The sequence below is a fragment of the Pelecanus crispus genome, chromosome 12 (assembly GCF_030463565.1).
Source record: "Pelecanus crispus isolate bPelCri1 chromosome 12, bPelCri1.pri, whole genome shotgun sequence".
NCBI lineage: Eukaryota > Metazoa > Chordata > Aves > Pelecaniformes > Pelecanidae > Pelecanus > Pelecanus crispus.
Genome location: NC_134654.1, coordinates 7,382,708 through 7,407,284, shown reverse-complemented (window position 1 = coordinate 7,407,284; position 24,577 = coordinate 7,382,708). Strand labels below are relative to the sequence as shown.

The window sequence follows — 24,577 nt, the reverse complement described above, 5'->3', positions numbered from 1 at the left end:
GTTATCAACATTCTTCTCCTACTAAATCCAAAACACAGCGCTATGCCTGCTACTAGGAAGAAAAATTAACTCTATTCCAGCTGAAACCAGGACACCGGTCTAAATCTATCCTCCTTTAGTTTAAAACCATTACTCCTTGTCATGTCACAACAGGCCTTGCTAAAAAGGTTGTCCCCATCCTTCCTACAGGCCCCCTTTAAGTAGTGAAAGGCCGCAGTAAGGTCTCCCTGCAGCCTTCTCTTCTCCAGGCTGAACGACCCCAGCTCCCTAAGCCTGTCCTCATAGGAGAGGAGAGGTGCTCCAGCCCTCGCATCGTTTTTGTGGCCCTCCTCTGGACCCGCTCCAACGGTTCCATGTCCTTGTGGCGCTGAGGGCTCCAGAGCTGGACGCGGTACTCCAGGTGAGGTGCCACCAGAGCAGAGCAGAGCAGAGCAGAGCAGAGGGGCAGAATCCCCTCCCTCGACCTGCTGGCCACGCTTCTGTTGATGCAGCCCAGGATACGGTTGGCCGCCTGGGCTGCAAGCGCACACTGTTGGCTCGTGTCCTGCTTTTCATCCACCAGTACCCCCAAGTCCTTCTCCGCAGGGCTGCTCTCAGTCCCTTCATCCCCCAGCCTGCACCGATGTCGGGGGTTGCCCCGTCCCAGGCGCAGGACCTTGCCCTTGGCCTTGTTGAACCTCACGAGGTTCACACAGGCCCACCTCTCCAGCTTGTCCGGGTCCCTTTGGATGACGTCTCGTCCTTCTGGCGTGTCAACCGCGCCACTCAGCTTGGTGTCGTCTGCAAACTTGCTGAGGGTGCGCTCGATCCCACTGTCCGTGTCATTGATGAAGATATTAAAGAGTAGGCCCGTCCAAGCCACGAGCAGCCAGTTTCTCCAGGAGAACGCTGTGGGAAACGGTGTCAAAGGCTCTGCTAAAGTCCAGGTAGACAACATCCACAGCCTTTCCCTCATCCACTGAGCGGGTCACCTTGTCACAGAAGGAGATCAGGTTAGTCAAGCAGGACCTGCCTTTCATAAACCCATGCTGACTGGGCCCGATCACCTCGTTGTCCCGGTCGTGCCGCGTGATGGCACTCAAGATGAGCTGCTCCGTAACCTACGCCGGCACCGAGGTCAGGCTGGCAGGCCCGTAGTTCCCCGGACCCTCCCTCCGGCCCTTCTTGTAGACAGGCGTCACATTTGCTAACCTCCAGTCAACCGAGACCTTCCCGGTTACCAGGACTGCTGGCTGATAAAGGATGGAAGGTGGCTCGGTGGGCACTTCTGCCAGCTCCCTCAGTACCCTCGCGGGTGGATCCCAGCCGGCCCCATGCACGTCCGTGTGTCTAAGTGCTGTAGCGGGTCACCAACCCTTTCCCCTTGGATTAAGGGGGCTTCATTCTGCTCCCCGTCCCTGTCTTCCAGCTCAGGGGGCTGGGTACCCGCGAGAACAACTGGTCTTACTGTTAAAGACTGAGGCAGAGAAGGCGTTAAGTACCTCAGCCTTTTCCTCATCCTTTTTTAACTATGTTTCCCCCTGCATCCAGGAAAGGAGGGAGAGTCTCCTTAGGCCTCCTTTCGTTGTGAAAGTATTTACAGAAACAGTTCTTATTGTCTTTCACGGCAGTGGCCAGATGAAGTTCTAGCTGGGCTTCGGCCCTTCTAATTTGCTCCCTCCATAACCTCACGATATCCTTGTAGTCCTCCTGCGTCACCTGCCCCTTCTTGCAAAGGTCACGAACTCTCTTTTTTCCCCTGAGTTCCAGGCAAAGCTCTCTGTTCAGCCAGGCTGGCCGTCTTCCCCGCCGGCCCGTCTTTCGGCCCACGGGGACGGCCTGCTCCTGCGCCTTTAAGATTTCCTTCTTGAAGAACGTCCAGCCCTCCTGGACTCCTTTGCCCTTCAGGACTGCCTCCCAAGGGACCCTGTCAACCAGGCCCCTAAGCAGGCCAAAGTCTGCCCTGCGGAAGTCCAAGGCGGCAGTTCCGCTAACGCCCCTCCTTACTTCTCTGAGAATCAAAAACTCTATCCTTTTGTGATCGCTGTGCCCAAGACGGCCTCCAACCATCCCATCACCCACCAGTCCTTCTCTGTTTGCAAACAGCAGCTCTAGCGGGGTGCCTTCCCTAGTGGGCTGTGTCAGGAAGTTCTCTTCCGCACGCTCCAGGAACCTCCTAGATCGTTTCCTCTCTGCTGTTTCGCATTTCCAGCAGGCATCTGGCGGAGTTGAAGTCCCCCATGAGAACAAGGGCTAGCGATGGTGAGGCTTCTCCCAGCTGCTCATAGACTACTTCATCTGTCTCTTCATCCTGGTTGCTCTATAACAGGCTCCCGCCATGATACCTGCCTTGTTGGCCTTTCCCCGGACTCTTACCCATAAGGGCTCGACCCTTTCATCACCGTCGGTCAAGCTCTAGACAGTCAAAACACTCCCTAACATACAGGGCTACCCCACCGCCTCTCCTTCCTTGCCCATCCCTTCTGAAGAGTTTATAGGCGTCCATTGCAGCACTCCAGCGGCGCGAGTCATCCCGCCGCATTTCCGCGATTGCAACTACATCATAGTTTTCCAGCTGCGCAAAGGCTTCCACCTCCTCCTGTTTGTCGCCCATGCTGCGTGCATTGGTGGAGGTGCACTTTGGTCGGGCTATTGATCCGCCGCCACCTTTTTTGCGGGGGAAGCCCTAATTCCTATGTGACTGTTCTCAGGCGCTTCCGTGCATTCTAACACATCAACAACCCTTGCGTCTTTGGTGCCGTGTGGCTCTCCGTCCCATCCCCTACCTCCACTGAGGTGGCTAGGGTGCTGTGCGCATCAGTACAGGGACATTTCAGATGCGCTCCAGTGTACTCGGTGTACCCAGTCTTTCCGTGAGCCCTGCTCGCTCCTGTGCAAAGATCCTTTTCCCCCTTTGCGACAGGTGTAGCCCATGTGTCGCTAGCAGGCCTGGTGTCGTGTAGACCGACCCAGGATGAAAAAAGCCAAAACGTTGCCGGTGACAGCAGTCTCAGAGCCAGTTATTGCTCTGCTGGGTCTTCCTGTTTCTCCCCTCGTCGTTCGTTCCCTGCAACTGGAGGGGTAGAGGAGAACACTGCTTGCGCTCCTGATCCCTTCGCCAGTCGTCCCAAGGCCCTGAAGTCTCTCTTGCTTGCCCTTGGACGACTTCTTGCAACGTCATCGCTGCCTACGTGAAAAAGCAATAACGGATAATAATCCGAGGGCTGTACCACGGTGCCAACAGGAGGGTCAGGGCCAGTGCGGAGGCTCTTGCCCTGCAGCAGCGCTCAGGCGTGTCGGCAAAGCCACGTGCGAAGTTCCAACTTGTATTAGCGAGGACCTGCAGGTTTCTGGGACAGGGGCTGGGAAGGCAGTTGGGCGTCAGGGTGTCCCGCGAGGATCCTGGCCTCTTCTTCCTCAGCCAAAGCGCCAGGAGCCGGGGCGCTGTGCGAGGGTCCCTGCGCCGGGGGGCTGGAGTCTGGGCCAGCTGCAACGGGGGGCACTGCAAGGGGCAGGGAGATGGTGAGCACAAACAAGCCCATGCCACACTCCCTCCCTCCCTCCCCCGATCACAGCCCTGTGCCTGTGCCCAGGTCCCAGATGCAGGGAAGGAGATGACTGGGCGTGGGGACATTTGTGACCCGGCTTCACGCATGCGGGACCGTGTTTGTGACCGTACGTGCGTGCGGAGCCCGTGTCACAAACCCCCCGGGCTGGATAAACACCCCCGCGCAACCGCCCCCAGCTCAGTGGCGCGTTGGCCACGGACGCTAGAGGATCAGGACGGTCTTTGACCGCACCGACGTCCCGACGCCCAGCCGTCTCCTTCGCTGCAGCCACTGGCGGAGATGGAGCCGAGGTCCCGGCGCCGCAAAAGGCCCCAGCCCCCCGCTGCCCACTGTCCCGCAGAGCTGCAGGGGGAGCAGGCGGGACCCTCCAGTGCACCTCCCCTGCCCATAAGAAAGGGTCAGGTCCCCGAGGAGGAAGGTGAGCGCAGAGCATCCCCACGGGCACCTGCCAGAGGGGATTTTGGCTGGCGCCCGGCTGTGTGTGCAGAGATCCCGTGCTCTGGGAAGCTGCTCCGGCCTGCCCCCAGCCCCGCTCCCGGCGTTAGCCCTGCCGGAACCCTGGCGCGGTGCTGGGGGTGACGGTGCCATCGTCCTCCAGCACTGTGCGGGCTGTGCCAGCGGGCAGACTGTGACGCCGAGGTCGTTGGGGAGCTGTGCCGTCAGGACGGACTGTGTGTCCACGAGAACTGCCTGGTGAGTCCCCGGGGCTCAAAAATTCCCGGTCCCTGACAACCACCGGTCCCCAGCCCCGCACCGCCGGCAGCCCCTGGCACGTGCCCTCTTATCCCCTCTTGCAGTACCACGCCAGCGGGCTGAGCCAGAGAGGGGCCGATGAAGAGGGCTTCTTCGGCTTCCTCCTCCCCGACATCCGGCAGGAGCTGGCGCGGGTGTCGCAGAAGGTGAGGCCGGGGGGCACGCGTCCCCACCGCGGTCCCCACGCCCCGTGCCCGGTGCTGCACAGGTCAGCAACCCTCCACATCCTCCTTCATCCACAAAGGCCCATTGCTGCGGAAACTGGGGATGTGGAGAAGGTAGGTGTCTTTCTGAGTGGCCCGGTGTCACCGGCCAGGCGGCCCACCAAAACATGGCGGGGCTGTGCTGGGCGAGGGCGAACCGGGCTCCCCGGGAACACGCGGCGCTGACGCCGAGCGTCTCCGTGCCCCCCCAGAGGTGCTGCATCTGCCGGCTGCGGGGCGCCTCGGTCACCTGCCGGGGCCGGCGCTGCCCCCGAATATTCCACTTCCCCTGCGGGTAGCGAGCGAGGGTGCATCTCCCAATTCTTCGGGGAGTTCAAGTGAGTGTAGCCGCCCTGCGGGGCAAGCTCCGGGTCCAGGGCCAGGTGCAGGGCGGAGGAGCGGGCCGAGGCTGAGCTGTCACCTCCGTCCCGCAGGTCCTTCTGCTGGAGGCACCGGCCGGTGCAGCGGGTGCGGGCGGTGCAGCAGGACCAGACGGCCTGCCTCATCTGCCAGGAGGTAGTGGCACGGCGGCCATGCTATGACACCTTGGTCTGTCCTACCTGCACCAGTGCCTGGTTCCACCGCCGCTGCATCCAGGTAGGCGTCGTTGCCCCCGGCCCCCTGATGTGGCCCCCCTGCCGCCACCGCTGATGCTGATGCCGTTGATGCCATCCGTGCCCCAGGGCCAGGCGCTGCGCTCCGCCCTGCACCATTTCCGATGCCCGCTGTGCCAGGACGTAAATGCCTTCCAAGAGGAGATGTTTCGCCTGGGCATCAAAATCCCTGACAGGTCGGTGCCCTCCACCCTGCCTCCCTCCCCCTCTGAGACGCTCCATGCAGTGTCCTCCTGCCTCGCGGGGTGTCCCCCACGCCCCCGGGGCTGAGCGCTGCCCGGCTCCCGCAGGGACGCTGCCTGGGAGGAGGAGGAGGGGGCCTTTGCGGACCATTATCGGCGGCACAGCTGCTGCGACGCCAGGCAGTGCCTGTGCCCGGCGGGACGGGAGGAGGCAGAGGTGAACGGGTAAGCGCGGGTGGCTGCGGTGCCCAGAGTCCCAGCGAGGAGACGATGCCTTTGTGTCCTCCTTTGGGCAGGGCCGGAGGCGCCCTGAGATGCCGAGGCGGGCATGGCGCAGGGTGCGTGCGTGCGGGCAGCTGAGCCGCGGCTGCCTGTGGCGGGGGGGAGCGGGGCGGAGGTGGGCTCAGCAGAGCGCCCGGGCTGGGCACCCGCAGCTCGGGGGGGCCTTTGGTGGCAGTGGGTGCCGTTGCTCCCGCAGGCCCTGGAGACTGGTGCTCTGCAGCTCCTGTGGCTCCCGCGGGACCCACCAGCGCTGCTCCGCTGTGCGGGAAGATGCCGAGTCCTGGGAGTGTGGCGACTGCAGCCACACGGGCACAGGTGAGGGGTGCAGCTGTGGGGACAGGGGCCCCGGGGCCACGTGGCCACCACAGCTGTGCGAGAGGTGGGGACAGGCGCGGCGCTGCGGTGCGGTGCGGTGCGGTGCGGTGCGGTGCAGGGAGGGAGGGAGGGAGGGAGTGTGGCATGGGCTTGTTGCGCTCATCCTCTGCCTGCCCCTTGCAGAGCCCCCCGTTGCAGGCGACGCAGGCTCCAGCCCCCCGGCGCAGGGGCAGTCTCCCAGCGCCCCAGCTCCTGGCAGTTCCGCTGCGGAAGAAGAGGCCAGGATGCTCGCAGGACCCCCCGGCACCCAACGGCCCTCCTAGCCCCTGTCCAACAAACCTGCCGATCCTCCCTAATAAAAGCGTACTTCTGTATTTCCCCTTTTCTTAGCAGAAAATATTCAGTTTAACTCCAACAAGTTAAATCGGCAAAGTTAAAATTCAGCAAAGCCTTTGACGCCGTCTCCCATAGCATTCTCCTTAGGAAGCTGGCAGTTCATGGCTTGGACGGGCATACTCTTCCTTGGGTAAAAAAGTGGTTGGGTGGCCGAGCCCAGAGAGTTGTGGTGAATGGAGTCAAGTCCAGTTGGCGGCCAGTCAGGAGCGCTGTTCCCCAGGGCTCTGTTTTGGGGCCACTCTTGTTTAAGATCTTTATCAACGATCTGACTGAGGGGATTGAGAGTGCCCTCAGGAACTTTGCAGATGACACCAAACTGGGTGGGAGTGTCGATCTGCTCGAGGGTGGGATGGCCCTGCACAGGGACCTGGACAGGCTGAACCCATGGGCCGAGGCCAACTGCTTGAGGTTTAACAAGGCCAAGTGCCGGCTCCTGCACTTGGCTCGCAACAACCCCACGCAATGCTGCGGCCTTGGGCAAGAGCGGCTGGAAAGCTGCCTGGCCAAAAAGGACCTGAGGGTGTTGGTTGACAGCCGGCTGAACATGAGCCAGCAGCGTGCCCAGGTGGCCAAGAAGGCCAACAGCATCCTGGCTTGGATCAGGAATAGCGTGGCCAGCAGGAGCAGGGAGGTGATTGTGCCCCTGTACTCGGCACTGGTGAGGCCGCACCTGGAATACTGTGTCCAGGTTTAGGCCTCTCAATACAAGAAAGACATCGAGGTGCTGGAACGTGTCCAGACAAGGGCAACGAAGCTGGGGAAGGGTCTGGAGCACAGGCCTTGTGAGGAGCGGCTGAGGGAACCGGGGTTGTTTAGCCTGGAGAAGAGGAGGCTGAGGGGAGGGAGACCTTATCGCTCTCTGCAGCTACCTGACAGGAGGGTGTAGTGAGGTGGGCGTTGGTCTCTTCTCCCAAGTAGTTAGCGATAGGACGAGAGGAAATGGGCTCAAGCTGCGCCAGGGGAGGTTTAGGTTGGGTATTAGGAGACATTTCTTCACGGAAAGGCTAGTCAAGCGTTGGAACAGGCTGCCCAGAGAGGTGGGGGAGACACCATCCCTGGAAGTGTTCAAAAAACGGGTAGATGTGGCACTCTGGGACACGGTTTAGCGGGCATGGTGGTGTTGGCTTGATGATTGGACTGATGATCTCAGAGGTCCTTTCCCATCTTAATCATAGAATCATAGAATCGTTTAGGTTGGAAAAGACCTTTAACATCATCCAGTCCAACCATTAACCTACACTACCAAGTCCACACTAAACCAATCAAGGGTAGGCTAGACTACACCATGTCCGTCCTCTCCCCTGCCGCCGCCCCCTCCACACTACTCTACGTCCCTCGACGCGTTTAATAAAACACCCTCCTCCGACCTGCAGCTCGAGTGAGCCAAGGGGAATCCAGTGGGAGAAAATACGGGTCGCATCAGGGCTCGGCATCCCCGCGGGTCACAGGAAGAGTCCTGGAAGCCCCTGGGAAGGCAGGGAAACACAGAGTACTGAGGCTGAACGCCTTATCTCCCCCCCAGCATGAAGCAGCCCCTGCCTGGGCGTGGCGTTTAAGGATGCTGGGCTGGGCGCGCTGTCTGCAGCCCCCCCCGACACAGTGATGCTGCTGGGGCTGTTGCAGAGCAAATGCCTGCCTGGAGCTTGCTTCACGGCTGCCTGCTTGCCATTGCCATTGGGGCTCTGGCTACAGAGCTTCGTGCCCCAGCCCGGCTCACAGCCCCTCGGGGTCCTTGCAGCGGCGGCAGGGTCCGTGTCGTGGGGGTTTGCGCTCCGGACGGTCCCTGCCAGGCAACCAAATGGAATCTCAAAGTCACAGCCCCGTGGCAGGCACTTGCCCTGCTGCCGTTTCCTTGCCTTCTCCAGCTCAGCAAAACTGGGCGACCCCAACATCATTTCCTTGGTGCGATGCAGTCATTTTCCTTCCCTGAAACCCTGCGCCTACCCAGCAGCCGGGGAGAAAAGGAGGGCAGCGCCACAGGGGCCCAGCACCGTGCAGAGGAGAGCCCCATCCCTGTCAGCGGGGACCCTCGCGGCTGTGGGGAGGGCTGGGAGCAGGAGACCACCACCAATGCTGGGACTCAGCCTTGGGGCCAGGGGTCTCCTGGGGGGCCACCGCCAGGCAATAGGACACAAGGGGAGGGACGGGAGATGGCAAATCCCTGCGGAACCCCAAGCCTCTGCTGGAGCCTGGGGGCTCACCAGGGCAGGCTGGCTGCCTCTCTGCCCTCACAGAGGGCATCCCCACTGCCTGCTGCTTCAGCTACCAGCAACACCCCATCCTGCAGGGCCTCATCACCTCCACCTGCATCACCAGCTGCACCCAGGCAGGGGTGATGGGAGCACCCACTGCTGCATGGGGCTCAGGCTGCAAGGGCCACGGCAGTGCCCCAAGGGTGGCCGGGATGGGGGCCGGGGACACCCAGGGTGCTGCTGCCAAGAAACAGCACAGGCCCCCCGCTGCCCAGACATCATACAAATCAATACAGATCATCATACATCAATACAAATGATTCTATTTATTTACATTACACTAACTATTTTCTGCTAAGAAAACAGAAAATACAAAAATAAACTTTTATTGGGGAGCAGCAGCAGGTTTGGTGGACAGGGGCTAGGAGGGCGGTTGGGTGCCAGAGTGTCCTGCGAGCATCCTGGCCTCCTCTTCTGCAGCGCAACTGCCAGGAGCTGGGGCCCTGGGAGCCTGGAATCTCTGGCCTCTCCCCCATCCCGCTCCCAGCATTACCCCACTGGCATCCCAGCACGGTGCTGGGGGTGACGGTGCCACTGTCCTCCAGCCTTGTGCAGGCTGTGACAGCAGCAGCTGGGTCTCCAGCATGGGCTCTGAATCCATGAGAGCTGCCTAGACAGGCCCCAGGCCTCGACACTGCCCGGTCCCCGACAAGCCCACTCCCCAGCCCTGCACCGCTGGCAGACCCGGCCACACCTCCTTTCCCCCTCTTGCATTATCCTGCCAGCGGGCTGGGCCAGAGAGGGGCTGATGAAAAGGGCTTCTACAGCTTCTTCCCCCCCCAACACCCTGCGGGAGATGGAACAGGTGGCACAGAAGGTGAGGCTGGCGCGCACGCGTGCCCACCCCGGTCCCAGTGCCCCGGCTGGGGCAGAGCTGTTGCCTCCCTCCCGCAGGGCAGCTCCTGCTGCTGCAAGCACCGGCCGCTGCAGCGCGACCAGGCCCCCGCCTCACCTCCAGGAAGTGGTTGTGGGGCAGCCCTGCTACAACACCCTGGTCTGCCCCGCCTGTGTCAGCGCCTGGCTTCACCACCACTGCATCCAGGTAGGCGGCATTGCCCCCAGCCCCTCACATCACCACCCCTTTGCCCAGCTCCAGGGGCGGGGGGGGAAGGGGCAGGGCAAGTGGGACACTCCCCACCATGCATGCTGAGGCCAGCTCTGACCCAGGGCCGGGTCCTGCACTCTGCCCTGCACCATTTCTGCTGCCAGCTCTGCCAGGATGCAGACACCTTCAAGGAGAAGATCTTTCACCTGGGCATCAAAATCCCCAACATGTCCGCACATCCCCCGGTCTGTGCTCCGCAGCCGGGGCACCGTGCAACGGTCCCTGTGCCAGGGGCTGGAGTCTGCGTCGCCTGCAACCGGGGGCTTGTGCAAAGGGCAGGCAGAGGAGCTCGGTTCACCCTCGCCCAGCACAGCCCCGCCACATTTCAGCGGGCCGCCTCGCCTGTGACACCAGGCCACTCAGAAAGCCACCTGCCTTCTTCACATCCACAAGTTCATCCAAAAAGGCCTATTTCTGCAGAACAACAACATCGACAACAAGAGGGGAGAGGGCAGCTGCTCGCAGACGGCTGACAGAGCATCCCCAGCGGTCAGCGATGCACAGCTCAGCAACACGAGGCACAGGGAACACAGCGACGACACGTTTGCACCGGCCTCACCTTCTGGGCTACCTGCTCTGGTTCCTGATGCGTTAGAGGGAAGAAGAAGCCATAGAAGCCCTTCTCATCAGCCACTCTCTGCCTCAGCCTGCTGGCGTGCTACTGCAACAGGGGGAAAAGAGGGCATGTGCCACGGCCTGCCGCAGCTGCGGGGCTGGGGGACACCCCACGAGGCAGGAGGACACTGCATGGAGCGTCTCAGAGGGGGAGGGAGGCAGGGTGGAGGACACTGACCTGTCAGGGATTTTCACGCCCAGGCAAAACATCTCCTCCCGGAATGCAACTACGTCCTGGCACGGCAGGCAGCCAAAGTGGTGCACGGCAGAGCACAGCGCCTGGCCCTGGGGCACAGATGGCATCAATGGCATCAGCAGTGGCCATCACATCAGGGGCTGCGGACGACGACACCTACCTGGAGGCAGCGGTGCTGGGAGCAGGCGTCATAGCAGGGCCACCCCACCACTACCTCCTGGCAGATGAGGCAGGCCGGCTAGTCCTGCTGCACTGCCCGCACCCGCTGCACCGGCCGGTGCCTCCAGCAGAAGGACCTGCGGGACGGAGGTGACAGCTCAGCCTCAGCCCGCTCCTCTGCCCTGCACCCGGCCCTGCAAGGCGGCTACACTCACTTCAACTCCACGAAGAACAGGGAGACGCAGCCTCGCTCGCTGCCACGGGGAAAGAGAAGACTCGGGGGCAGCACCGACCCCAGCCTGTGACCCGGACGCCACGCCGCCGGCAGATGCAGCACCTCTGGGGGGCACAGAGGCACACGGCGTCAGCGCCACATGTTGCTGAGGAGCTCGGTTCACCCTTGCCCAGCACAGCCCCGCCACGTTTCGGCGGGCCGCCTCGCCCATGACACCAGGCCACTCAGAAAGCCACCTACCTTCTTCACATCCACAAGTTCCGCAGAAATAGGCCTTTTTGGATGAACAACAACGTCGTCGACAAGAGGAGAGAGGGCAGTTGCTTGCGGACAGCTGACAGAGCACCCCCAGCGGTCAGCGATGCACAGCTCAGCAACACGAGGCACGGGGAACACAGCGACGACACGTTTGCACCGGCCTCACCTTCTGGGCTACCTGCTCTGGTTCCTGATGCGTTAGCAGGGACGAGGAAGCCGTAGAAGCCCTTCTCATCAGCCACTCTCTGACTCAGCCTGCTGGCGTGCTACTGCAACAGGGGGAAAAGAGGGCATGTGCCGCGGCCTGCCGCAGCTGCGGGGCTCACGACAGGGGGGGCGTCACAGAACGCCGGGGTGTCACGGACCGGGGACTCACCAGGCTGCTCTCAGGGATTCAGAGCCCATCCTGGTGGCACAGCTGCCCAGGCACCTCGCGGGCACAGCCGGCACGCTGCCGGGCGACAGCACCAACGGCACCTCCTTCACCGCACTGGGCTGCCGCTGGGGGTGACACCAGGAGCGGCACGGGGCAGAGGCCGGAGCACCCGCTCACAGTGCGGGCGCCTCTGCTGCACAGCCGGGCACCAGCCAAAATCTCCTCCGGACAGGGGACTAGACTCTGGGCCAGCTACAGCCGGCGGCACTGCAAAGGGCAGGCACAACATGAGCGCAACAAGCCCATGCCACAAGCCCTCCCGCCCTCCCTCCCTCCCTCCCCGCACCACAGCCCCGCGCCTGTCCCCACCTCCCACGTGGCCCTGGGGCCCCTGTCCCAACAGATGCACCCCTCACCCGTCACCATGTCGCCGCACTCGCCACACTCCCGGCACTCGGCATCTTCCCCCACGGCGCAGCAGCGCTGCCGGGTCCCGCGGGAGCCCACGCAGGAGCCACACAGCACCAGTCTCCAGGGCCTGCGGGAGCAACGGCACCCACTGACACCAAAGGCCCCCCCGAGCTGTGGGTGCCCAGCCCGGGCGCTCTGCTGAGCCCACCTCCGCCCCGCTCCCCCCCGCCACAGGCAGCCGCGGCTCAGCTGCCCGCACGCACGCACCCTGCGCCATGCCCGCCTCGCCATGCCAGGGAATCACGCAGGGAATCTTCCAAACACCCTGAAGCTCATCAAGGCGCGCGCGCGCACGCACGCACGCGCGCACACACACACTCTCAAGGGGGAAATCTCTCTCGCGCGGGCACCCAGAACATCTGATCACTCACCCGGGCCAGGAGCGAGGCCTCACTCAGGGACGCAGCCACAAGAAAGCACCCACCAAAAGGAGGGCAGGGCACGCACTCCCAACCCACGGGCACAGCTCCCACTCACCCACACCCTCCTCACCACACCACACCCCACCCCACGACACGCCAAGGCCGCCTCCGCCCGCCCCCCTTTTATACCCCGGCTGGCAGCTGGGCGCTGGCCGGCACTCGGCGTGTTCCAGAAGCTTCTCTCCGCCGAGGCACCTCATTGGCTGCGGGCCCTGTCTCTTCACCGAGGGGTCCGGCTGCTCCTGCTCCCCCTGCCGAGGGCTGGGCGGGCCTGGCGGCGGGGCGAGCGGTGGCTGCGGGGTGGTGGGCGCTGGGCGAGGGCTGCACCTGCCGGCAGGCCCGGCAGCGCAGCAGAGGCGCGACAATGAGGCGCCAGGAGCCGGCCATGGCCACGAGAAAAGGCGCGACCTTCGCCGGGGCCGGGCCTGGGCCTGGGCCTGTCAGAGGGGGGTCCCGATCGGCCCCCCCGGAGCTGGGCGACGGGGGTGATGGCGGGGGGGGCACGTCGGGGGCCGGGGGCGACGCCGCCCGCCTGGCTGCCGCGGCGGTGGAAGCAGGCGCTGGCGCAGGCGGGGCGGGGCGGGGCAGGGCAGGGCAGGGAGTCGCGGCAGGGCCGCCCCGCCACCGCCTCCTGGAGATGAGGCGGGGGCCTGGTCCCGCCGCCGCGGCCGGTGCTTGCGGCAGCAGGAGCTGCCCTGCGGGACGGGGGCGGCAGCTCCGGCCCAGCCCTGCTCCGCCGCGGCCCCGGGGGGCGGCTGCGCTCACTCGAACTGCCCGAAGAGTGGGGAGACGCAGCCTCGCTCGCTCGCTCGCTGCCGCAGGGGAAGGGGAAGATTCGGGGGCAGCGCCGGCCCCGGGCGGTGACCGAGGCGCCCCGCAGCCGGCAGATGCAGCACCTCGGGGGGGGCACGGAGGCGCACGGCGCCAGCGCCGCGTGTTCCCGGGGAGCCCGGTTCGCCCTCGCCCGGCGCAGCGCCGCCACGTTTCGTCGGGCCGCCTGGCCGGAGACGCTGGCCCGCTGAGAAAGACGCCTGCCCTCTCCACATCCCCAGTTTCCGCAGCAATGGGCCTTTGTGGATGCAGGAAGAAGCCCTCCTCCAGATCGTTGATAAAGCTATTAAACAGATCTGGCCCCAATAGTGGGCCCTGGGGCACACCACTTGTGGCCGGCCGCCAACTGGATTGAACTCCATTCACCACGACTCTTTGGGCCCGCCCATCCAGCCAGTTTTCCGCCGTGCAAAGAGTATCGTAGAGTCATAGAATCGCAGAACGCTTTGGGTTGGAAGGGGCCTTTAGAGACCATCTAGCCCAACCCCCCTGCGGTGAGCAGGGACATCTTTAACCGGATCAGGTTGCTCAGAGCCCCATCCAACCTGACCTTGAATGTGTCTAGGGATGGGGCCTCCACCACCTACCTCTCTGGGCAACCTGTTCCAGTGCCTCACCACCCTCACTGTAGGAAAGTCCTTCCTTATATCCAGTCGTCGTGGTTTAGCCCCAGCCAGCAACTAAGCACCATGCAGCCGCTGCTCGCTCACTCCCCCTACCCCGATGGGATGGGGGAGAGAATGGGAGGAGTAAGAGTGAGAAACACTCCTGGGTTGAGATAAGAACAGTTTAATAATTGAAATAAAGTAAAATAGTAATGATAACAATATAATAATGATGATGATAACAACAACAACAACAATGATAATAATAATATACAAAGCAAGGGATGCACAATGCAATTGCTCACCACCCGCTGACCTAGATAATACCCAGCCAGTTCCCGAGCAGCGATCGCTGCTCCCCGGCCAACCCCCCCCAGTTTATATACTGCGCGTGACGTCATACGGTATGGAATAGCCCTTTGGTCAGTTTGGATCAACTATTCTGGCTGTGCCCCCTCCCAGTTTCTTGTGCACCTGGCAGAGCATGGGAAGCTGAAAAGTCCTTGACTAGCATAAGCAGTACTTAGCAATAACTAAAACACCAGTGTGTTATCAACATTCTTCTCCTACTAAATCCAAAACACAGCGCTATGCCTGCTACTAGGAAGAAAAATTAACTCTATTCCAGCTGAAACCAGGACACCGGTCTAAATCTATCCTCCTTTAGTTTAAAACCATTACTCCTTGTCATGTCACAACAGGCCTTGCTAAAAAGGTTGTCCCCATCCTTCCTACAGGCCCCCTTTAAGTAGTGAAAGGCCGCAGTAAGGTCTCCCCGCAGCCTTCTCTTCTCCAGGCTGAACGACCCCAGCTCCCTAAGCCTGTCCTCATAGGAGAGGAGAGGTGCTCCAGCCCTCGCATCGTTTTTGTGGCCCTCCTCTGGACCCGCTCCAACGGTTCCATGTCCTTGTGGCGCTGAGGGCTCCAGAGCTGGACGCGGTACTCCAGGTGAGGTGCCACCAGAGCAGAGCAGAGCAGAGCAGAGCAGAGCAGAGGGGCAGAATCCCCTCCCTCGACCTGCTGGCCACGCTTCTGTTGATGCAGCCCAGGATACGGTTGGCCGCCTGGGCTGCAAGCGCACACTGTTGGCTCGTGTCCTGCTTTTCATCCACCAGTACCCCCAAGTCCTTCTCCGCAGGGCTGCTCTCAGTCCCTTCATCCCCCAGCCTGCACCGATGTCGGGGGTTGCCCCGTCCCAGGCGCAGGACCTTGCCCTTGGCCTTGTTGAACCTCACGAGGTTCACACAGGCCCACCTCTCCAGCTTGTCCGGGTCCCTTTGGATGACGTCTCGTCCTTCTGGCGTGTCAACCGCGCCACTCAGCTTGGTGTCGTCTGCAAACTTGCTGAGGGTGCGCTCGATCCCACTGTCCGTGTCATTGATGAAGATATTAAAGAGTAGGCCCGTCCAAGCCACGAGCAGCCAGTTTCTCCAGGAGAACGCTGTGGGAAACGGTGTCAAAGGCTCTGCTAAAGTCCAGGTAGACAACATCCACAGCCTTTCCCTCATCCACTGAGCGGGTCACCTTGTCACAGAAGGAGATCAGGTTAGTCAAGCAGGACCTGCCTTTCATAAACCCATGCTGACTGGGCCCGATCACCTCGTTGTCCCGGTCGTGCCGCGTGATGGCACTCAAGATGAGCTGCTCCGTAACCTACGCCGGCACCGAGGTCAGGCTGGCAGGCCCGTAGTTCCCCGGACCCTCCCTCCGGCCCTTCTTGTAGACAGGCGTCACATTTGCTAACCTCCAGTCAACCGAGACCTTCCCGGTTACCAGGACTGCTGGCTGATAAAGGATGGAAGGTGGCTCGGTGGGCACTTCTGCCAGCTCCCTCAGTACCCTCGCGGGTGGATCCCAGCCGGCCCCATGCACGTCCGTGTGTCTAAGTGCTGTAGCGGGTCACCAACCCTTTCCCCTTGGATTAAGGGGGCTTCATTCTGCTCCCCGTCCCTGTCTTCCAGCTCAGGGGGCTGGGTACCCGCGAGAACAACTGGTCTTACTGTTAAAGACTGAGGCAGAGAAGGCGTTAAGTACCTCAGCCTTTTCCTCATCCTTTTTTAACTATGTTTCCCCCTGCATCCAGGAAAGGAGGGAGAGTCTCCTTAGGCCTCCTTTCGTTGTGAAAGTATTTACAGAAACAGTTCTTATTGTCTTTCACGGCAGTGGCCAGATGAAGTTCTAGCTGGGCTTCGGCCCTTCTAATTTGCTCCCTCCATAACCTCACGATATCCTTGTAGTCCTCCTGCGTCACCTGCCCCTTCTTGCAAAGGTCACGAACTCTCTTTTTTCCCCTGAGTTCCAGGCAAAGCTCTCTGTTCAGCCAGGCTGGCCGTCTTCCCCGCCGGCCCGTCTTTCGGCCCACGGGGACGGCCTGCTCCTGCGCCTTTAAGATTTCCTTCTTGAAGAACGTCCAGCCCTCCTGGACTCCTTTGCCCTTCAGGACTGCCTCCCAAGGGACCCTGTCAACCAGGCCCCTAAGCAGGCCAAAGTCTGCCCTGCGGAAGTCCAAGGCGGCAGTTCCGCTAACGCCCCTCCTTACTTCTCTGAGAATCAAAAACTCTATCCTTTTGTGATCGCTGTGCCCAAGACGGCCTCCAACCATCCCATCACCCACCAGTCCTTCTCTGTTTGCAAACAGCAGCTCTAGCGGGGTGCCTTCCCTAGTGGGCTGTGTCAGGAAGTTCTCTTCCGCACGCTCCAGGAACCTCCTAGATCGTTTCCTCTCTGCTGTTTCGCATTTCCAGCAGGCATCTGGCGGAGTTGAAGTCCCCCATGAGAACAAGGGCTAGCGATGGTGAGGCTTCTCCCAGCTGCTCATAGACTACTTCATCTGTCTCTTCATCCTGGTTGCTCTATAACAGGCTCCCGCCATGATACCTGCCTTGTTGGCCTTTCCCCGGACTCTTACCCATAAGGGCTCGACCCTTTCATCACCGTCGGTCAAGCTCTAGACAGTCAAAACACTCCCTAACATACAGGGCTACCCCACCGCCTCTCCTTCCTTGCCCATCCCTTCTGAAGAGTTTATAGGCGTCCATTGCAGCACTCCAGCGGCGCGAGTCATCCCGCCGCATTTCCGCGATTGCAACTACATCATAGTTTTCCAGCTGCGCAAAGGCTTCCACCTCCTCCTGTTTGTCGCCCATGCTGCGTGCATTGGTGGAGGTGCACTTTGGTCGGGCTATTGATCCGCCGCCACCTTTTTTGCGGGGGAAGCCCTAATTCCTATGTGACTGTTCTCAGGCGCTTCCGTGCATTCTAACACATCAACAACCCTTGCGTCTTTGGTGCCGTGTGGCTCTCCGTCCCATCCCCTACCTCCACTGAGGTGGCTAGGGTGCTGTGCGCATCAGTACAGGGACATTTCAGATGCGCTCCAGTGTACTCGGTGTACCCAGTCTTTCCGTGAGCCCTGCTCGCTCCTGTGCAAAGATCCTTTTCCCCCTTTGCGACAGGTGTAGCCCATGTGTCGCTAGCAGGCCTGGTGTCGTGTAGACCGACCCAGGATGAAAAAAGCCAAAACGTTGCCGGTGACAGCAGTCTCAGAGCCAGTTATTGCTCTGCTGGGTCTTCCTGTTTCTCCCCTCGTCGTTCGTTCCCTGCAACTGGAGGGGTAGAGGAGAACACTGCTTGCGCTCCTGATCCCTTCGCCAGTCGTCCCAAGGCCCTGAAGTCTCTCTTGCTTGCCCTTGGACGACTTCTTGCAACGTCATCGCTGCCTACGTGAAAAAGCAATAACGGATAATAATCCGAGGGCTGTACCACGGTGCCAACAGGAGGGTCAGGGCCAGTGCGGAGGCTCTTGCCCTGCAGCAGCGCTCAGGCGTGTCGGCAAAGCCACGTGCGAAGTTCCAACTTGTATTAGCGAGGACCTGCAGGTTTCTGGGACAGGGGCTGGGAAGGCAGTTGGGCGTCAGGGTGTCCCGCGAGGATCCTGGCCTCTTCTTCCTCAGCCAAAGCGCCAGGAGCCGGGGCGCTGTGCGAGGGTCCCTGCGCCGGGGGGCTGGAGTCTGGGCCAGCTGCAACGGGGGGCACTGCAAGGGGCAGGGAGATGGTGAGCACAAACAAGCCCATGCCACACTCCCTCCCTCCCTCCCCTGATCACAGCCCTGTGCCTGTGCCCAGGTCCCAGATGCAGGGAAGGAGATGACTGGGCGTGGGGACATTTGTGACCCGGCTTCACGCATGCGGGACCGTGTTTGTGACCGTACGTGCGTGCGGAGCCCGTGTCACAAACCCCCCGGGCTGGATAAACACCCCCGCGCAACCGCCCCCAGCTCAGTGGCGCGTTGGCCACGGACGCTAGAGGATCAGGACGGTCTTTGACCGCACCGACGTCCCGACGCCCAGCCGTCTCCTTCGCTGCAGCCACTGGCGGAGATGGAGCCGAGGTCCCGGCGCCGCAAAAGGCCCCAGCCCCCCGCTGCCCACTGTCCCGCAGAGCTGCAGGGGGAGCAGGCGGGACCCTCCAGTGCACCTCCCCTGCCCATAAGAAAGGGTCAGGTCCCCGAGGAGGAAGGTGAGCGCAGAGCATCCCCACGGGCACCTGCCAGAGGGGATTTTGGCTGGCGCCCGGCTGTGTGTGCAGAGATCCCGTGCTCTGGGAAGCTGCTCCGGCCTGCCCCCAGCCCCGCTCCCGGCGTTAGCCCTGCCGGAACCCTGGCGCGGTGCTGGGGGTGACGGTGCCATCGTCCTCCAGCACTGTGCGGGCTGTGCCAGCGGGCAGACTGTGACGCCGAGGTCGTTGGGGAGCTGTGCCGTCAGGACGGACTGTGTGTCCACGAGAACTGCCTGGTGAGTCCCCGGGGCTCAAAAATTCCCGGTCCCTGACAACCACCGGTCCCCAGCCCCGCACCGCCGGCAGCCCCTGGCACGTGCCCTCTTATCCCCTCTTGCAGTACCACGCCAGCGGGCTGAGCCAGAGAGGGGCCGATGAAGAGGGCTTCTTCGGCTTCCTCCTCCCCGACATCCGGCAGGAGCTGGCGCGGGTGTCGCAGAAGGTGAGGCCGGGGGGCACGCGTCCCCACCGCGGTCCCCACGCCCCGTGCCCGGTGCTGCACAGGTCAGCAACCCTCCACATCCTCCTTCATCCACAAAGGCCCATTGCTGCGGAAACTGGGGATGTGGAGAAGGTAGGTGTCTTTCTGAGTGGCCCGGTGTCACCGGCCAGGCGGCCCACCAAAACATGGCGGGGCTGTGCTGGGCGAGGGCGAACCGGGCTCCCCGGGAACACGCGGCGCTGACGCCGAGCGTCTCCGTGCCCCCCCAGAGGTGCTGCATCTGCCGGCTGCGGGGCGCCTCGGTCACCTGCCGGGGCCGGCGCTGCCCCCGAATATTCCACTTCCCCTGCGGTAGCGAGCGAGGGTGCATCTCCCAATTCTTCGGGGAGTTCAAGTGAGTGTAGCCGCCCTGCGGGGCAAGCTCCGGGTCCAGGGCCAGGTGCAGGGCGGAGGAGCGGGCCGAGGCTGAGCTGTCACCTCCGTCCCGCAGGTCCTTCTGCTGGAGGCACCGGCCGGTGCAGCGGGTGCGGGCGGTGCAGCAGGACCAGACGGCCTGCCTCATCTGCCAGGAGGTAGTGGCACGGCGGCCATGCTATGACACCTTGGTCTGTCCTACCTGCACCAGTGCCTGGTTCCACCGCCGCTGCATCCAGGTAGGCGTCGTTGCCCCCGGCCCCCTGATGTGGCCCCCCTGCCGCCACCGCTGATGCTGATGCCGTTGATGCCATCCGTGCCCCAGGGCCAGGCGCTGCGCTCCGCCCTGCACCATTTCCGATGCCCGCTGTGCCAGGACGTAAATGCCTTCCAAGAGGAGATGTTTCGCCTGGGCATCAAAATCCCTGACAGGTCGGTGCCCTCCACCCTGCCTCCCTCCCCCTCTGAGACGCTCCATGCAGTGTCCTCCTGCCTCGCGGGGTGTCCCCCACGCCCCCGGGGCTGAGCGCTGCCCGGCTCCCGCAGGGACGCTGCCTGGGAGGAGGAGGAGGGGGCCTTTGCGGACCATTATCGGCGGCACAGCTGCTGCGACGCCAGGCAGTGCCTGTGCCCGGCGGGACGGGAGGAGGCAGAGGTGAACGGGTAAGCGCGGGTGGCTGCGGTGCCCAGAGTCCCAGCGAGGAGACGATGCCTTTGTGTCCTCCTTTGGGCAGGGCCGGAGGCGCCCTGAGATGCCGAGGCGGGCATGGCGCAGGGTGCGTGCGTGCGGGCAGCTGAGCCGCGGCTGCCTGTGGCGGGGGGGAGCGGGGCGGAGGTGGGCTCAGCAGAGCGCCCGGGCTGGGCACCCGCAGCTCGGGGGGGCCTTTGGTGGCAGTGGGTGCCGTTGCTCCCGCAGGCCCTGGAGACTGGTGCTCTGCAGCTCCTGTGGCTCCCGCGGGACCCACCAGCGCTGCTCCGCTGTGCGGGAAGATGCCGAGTCCTGGGAGTGTGGCGACTGCAGCCACACGGGCACAGGTGAGGGGTGCAGCTGTGGGGACAGGGGCCCCGGGGCCACGTGGCCACCACAGCTGTGCGAGAGGTGGGGACAGGCGCGGCGCTGCGGTGCGGTGCGGTGCGGTGCGGTGCAGGGAGGGAGGGAGGGAGGGAGTGTGGCATGGGCTTGTTGCGCTCATCCTCTGCCTGCCCCTTGCAGAGCCCCCCGTTGCAGGCGACGCAGGCTCCAGCCCCCCGGCGCAGGGGCAGTCTCCCAGCGCCCCAGCTCCTGGCAGTTCCGCTGCGGAAGAAGAGGCCAGGATGCTCGCAGGACCCCCCGGCACCCAACGGCCCTCCTAGCCCCTGTCCAACAAACCTGCCGATCCTCCCTAATAAAAGCGTACTTCTGTATTTCCCCTTTTCTTAGCAGAAAATATTCAGTTTAACTCCAACAAGTTAAATCGGCAAAGTTAAAATTCAGCAAAGCCTTTGACGCCGTCTCCCATAGCATTCTCCTTAGGAAGCTGGCAGTTCATGGCTTGGACGGGCATACTCTTCCTTGGGTAAAAAAGTGGTTGGGTGGCCGAGCCCAGAGAGTTGTGGTGAATGGAGTCAAGTCCAGTTGGCGGCCAGTCAGGAGCGCTGTTCCCCAGGGCTCTGTTTTGGGGCCACTCTTGTTTAAGATCTTTATCAACGATCTGACTGAGGGGATTGAGAGTGCCCTCAGGAACTTTGCAGATGACACCAAACTGGGTGGGAGTGTCGATCTGCTCGAGGGTGGGATGGCCCTGCACAGGGACCTGGACAGGCTGAACCCATGGGCCGAGGCCAACTGCTTGAGGTTTAACAAGGCCAAGTGCCGGCTCCTGCACTTGGCTCGCAACAACCCCACGCAATGCTGCGGCCTTGGGCAAGAGCGGCTGGAAAGCTGCCTGGCCAAAAAGGACCTGAGGGTGTTGGTTGACAGCCGGCTGAACATGAGCCAGCAGCGTGCCCAGGTGGCCAAGAAGGCCAACAGCATCCTGGCTTGGATCAGGAATAGCGTGGCCAGCAGGAGCAGGGAGGTGATTGTGCCCCTGTACTCGGCACTGGTGAGGCCGCACCTGGAATACTGTGTCCAGGTTTAGGCCTCTCAATACAAGAAAGACATCGAGGTGCTGGAACGTGTCCAGACAAGGGCAACGAAGCTGGGGAAGGGTCTGGAGCACAGGCCTTGTGAGGAGCGGCTGAGGGAACCGGGGTTGTTTAGCCTGGAGAAGAGGAGGCTGAGGGGAGGGAGACCTTATCGCTCTCTGCAGCTACCTGACAGGAGGGTGTAGTGAGGTGGGCGTTGGTCTCTTCTCCCAAGTAGTTAGCGATAGGACGAGAGGAAATGGGCTCAAGCTGCGCCAGGGGAGGTTTAGGTTGGGTATTAGGAGACATTTCTTCACGGAAAGGCTAGTCAAGCGTTGGAACAGGCTGCCCAGAGAGGTGGGGGAGACACCATCCCTGGAAGTGTTCAAAAAACGGGTAGATGTGGCACTCTGGGACACGGTTTAGCGGGCATGGTGGTGTTGGCTTGATGATTGGACTGATGATCTCAGAGGTCCTTTCCCATCTTAATCATAGAATCATAGAATCGTTTAGGTTGGAAAAGACCTTTAACATCATCCAGTCCAACCATTAACCTACACTACCAAGTCCACACTAAACCAATCAAGGGTAGGCTAGACTACACCATGTCCGTCCTCTCCCCTGCCGCCGCCCCCTCCACACTACTCTACGTCCCTCGACGCGTTTAATAAAACACCCTCCTCCGACCTGCAGCTCGAGTGAGCCAAGGGGAATCCAGTGGGAGAAAATACGGGTCGCATCAGGGCTCGGCATCCCCGCGGGTCACAGGAAGAGTCCTGGAAGCCCCTGGGAGGGCAGGGAAACACAGAGTACTGAGGCTGAACGCCTTATCTCCCCCCCAGCATGAAGCAGCCCCTGCCTGGGCGTGGCGTTTAAGGATGCTGGGCTGGGCGCGCTGTCTGCAGCCCCCCCCGACACAGTGATGCTGCTGGGGCTGTTGCAGAGCAAATGCCTGCCTGGAGCTTGCTTCACGGCTGCCTGCTTGCCATTGCCATTGGGGCTCTGGCTACAGAGCTTCGTGCCCCAGCCCGGCTCACAGCCCCTCGGGGTCCTTGCAGCGGCGGCAGGGTCCGTGTCGTGGGGGTTTGCGCTCCGGACGGTCCCTGCCAGGCAACCAAATGGAATCTCAAAGTCACAGCCCCGTGGCAGGCACTTGCCCTGCTGCCGTTTCCTTGCCTTCTCCAGCTCAGCAAAACTGGGCGACCCCAACATCATTTCCTTGGTGCGATGCAGTCATTTTCCTTCCCTGAAACCCTGCGCCTACCCAGCAGCCGGGGAGAAAAGGAGGGCAGCGCCACAGGGGCCCAGCACCGTGCAGAGGAGAGCCCCATCCCTGTCAGCGGGGACCCTCGCGGCTGTGGGGAGGGCTGGGAGCAGGAGACCACCACCAATGCTGGGACTCAGCCTTGGGGCCAGGGGTCTCCTGGGGGGCCACCGCCAGGCAATAGGACACAAGGGGAGGGACGGGAGATGGCAAATCCCTGCGGAACCCCAAGCCTCTGCTGGAGCCTGGGGGCTCACCAGGGCAGGCTGGCTGCCTCTCTGCCCTCACAGAGGGCATCCCCACTGCCTGCTGCTTCAGCTACCAGCAACACCCCATCCTGCAGGGCCTCATCACCTCCACCTGCATCACCAGCTGCACCCAGGCAGGGGTGATGGGAGCACCCACTGCTGCATGGGGCTCAGGCTGCAAGGGCCACGGCAGTGCCCCAAGGGTGGCCGGGATGGGGGCCGGGGACACCCAGGGTGCTGCTGCCAAGAAACAGCACAGGCCCCCCGCTGCCCAGACATCATACAAATCAATACAGATCATCATACATCAATACAAATGATTCTATTTATTTACATTACACTAACTATTTTCTGCTAAGAAAACAGAAAATACAAAAATAAACTTTTATTGGGGAGCAGCAGCAGGTTTGGTGGACAGGGGCTAGGAGGGCGGTTGGGTGCCAGAGTGTCCTGCGAGCATCCTGGCCTCCTCTTCTGCAGCGCAACTGCCAGGAGCTGGGGCCCTGGGAGCCTGGAATCTCTGGCCTCTCCCCCATCCCGCTCCCAGCATTACCCCACTGGCATCCCAGCACGGTGCTGGGGGTGACGGTGCCACTGTCCTCCAGCCTTGTGCAGGCTGTGACAGCAGCAGCTGGGTCTCCAGCATGGGCTCTGAATCCATGAGAGCTGCCTAGACAGGCCCCAGGCCTCGACACTGCCCGGTCCCCGACAAGCCCACTCCCCAGCCCTGCACCGCTGGCAGACCCGGCCACACCTCCTTTCCCCCTCTTGCATTATCCTGCCAGCGGGCTGGGCCAGAGAGGGGCTGATGAAAAGGGCTTCTACAGCTTCTTCCCCCCCCAACACCCTGCGGGAGATGGAACAGGTGGCACAGAAGGTGAGGCTGGCGCGCACGCGTGCCCACCCCGGTCCCAGTGCCCCGGCTGGGGCAGAGCTGTTGCCTCCCTCCCGCAGGGCAGCTCCTGCTGCTGCAAGCACCGGCCGCTGCAGCGCGACCAGGCCCCCGCCTCACCTCCAGGAAGTGGTTGTGGGGCAGCCCTGCTACAACACCCTGGTCTGCCCCGCCTGTGTCAGCGCCTGGCTTCACCACCACTGCATCCAGGTAGGCGGCATTGCCCCCAGCCCCTCACATCACCACCCCTTTGCCCAGCTCCAGGGGCGGGGGGGGAAGGGGCAGGGCAAGTGGGACACTCCCCACCATGCATGCTGAGGCCAGCTCTGACCCAGGGCCGGGTCCTGCACTCTGCCCTGCACCATTTCTGCTGCCAGCTCTGCCAGGATGCAGACACCTTCAAGGAGAAGATCTTTCACCTGGGCATCAAAATCCCCAACATGTCCGCACATCCCCCGGTCTGTGCTCCGCAGCCGGGGCACCGTGCAACGGTCCCTGTGCCAGGGGCTGGAGTCTGCGTCGCCTGCAACCGGGGGCTTGTGCAAAGGGCAGGCAGAGGAGCTCGGTTCACCCTCGCCCAGCACAGCCCCGCCACATTTCAGCGGGCCGCCTCGCCTGTGACACCAGGCCACTCAGAAAGCCACCTGCCTTCTTCACATCCACAAGTTCATCCAAAAAGGCCTATTTCTGCAGAACAACAACATCGACAACAAGAGGGGAGAGGGCAGCTGCTCGCAGACGGCTGACAGAGCATCCCCAGCGGTCAGCGATGCACAGCTCAGCAACACGAGGCACAGGGAACACAGCGACGACACGTTTGCACCGGCCTCACCTT

General features: G+C 62.3%; 1 protein-coding gene and 1 pseudogene across 1 annotated transcript; both read left to right on the top strand.

Annotated features, from left to right (window-relative positions):
* The first annotated feature begins 3,827 nt into the window (after positions 1–3,827).
* LOC142594710 (E3 ubiquitin-protein ligase PHF7-like) lies at positions 3,828–9,148 on the top strand (annotated as a pseudogene).
* A 9,050-nt stretch (positions 9,149–18,198) lies between these two features.
* LOC142594709 (E3 ubiquitin-protein ligase PHF7-like) lies at positions 18,199–23,513 on the top strand. Its single transcript, XM_075720115.1, has 10 exons — positions 18,199–18,337; positions 18,518–18,612; positions 18,717–18,818; positions 19,088–19,212; positions 19,309–19,471; positions 19,558–19,664; positions 19,779–19,895; positions 20,149–20,267; positions 22,664–22,695; positions 23,331–23,513. The coding sequence occupies exons 1-10, from the start codon at positions 18,199–18,201 to the stop codon at positions 23,511–23,513; spliced, it is 1,182 nt and encodes a 393-aa protein (XP_075576230.1).
* The last annotated feature ends 1,064 nt before the right edge of the window (positions 23,514–24,577 follow it).

Bases quoted from the DNA above. Each gene is read 5' to 3' on its own strand.
- LOC142594709 (XM_075720115.1), top strand. From the start codon at position 18,199: ATGGAGCCGAGGTCCCGGCGCCGCAAAAGGCCCCAGCCCCCCGCTGCC. The intron at 18,613-18,716 runs GTGAGTCCCCGG...CCCCTCTTGCAG, and splicing joins GTGTCCACGAGAACTGCCTG to TACCACGCCAGCGGGCTGAG. The intron at 19,213-19,308 runs GTGAGTGTAGCC...TCCGTCCCGCAG, and splicing joins CAATTCTTCGGGGAGTTCAA to GTCCTTCTGCTGGAGGCACC.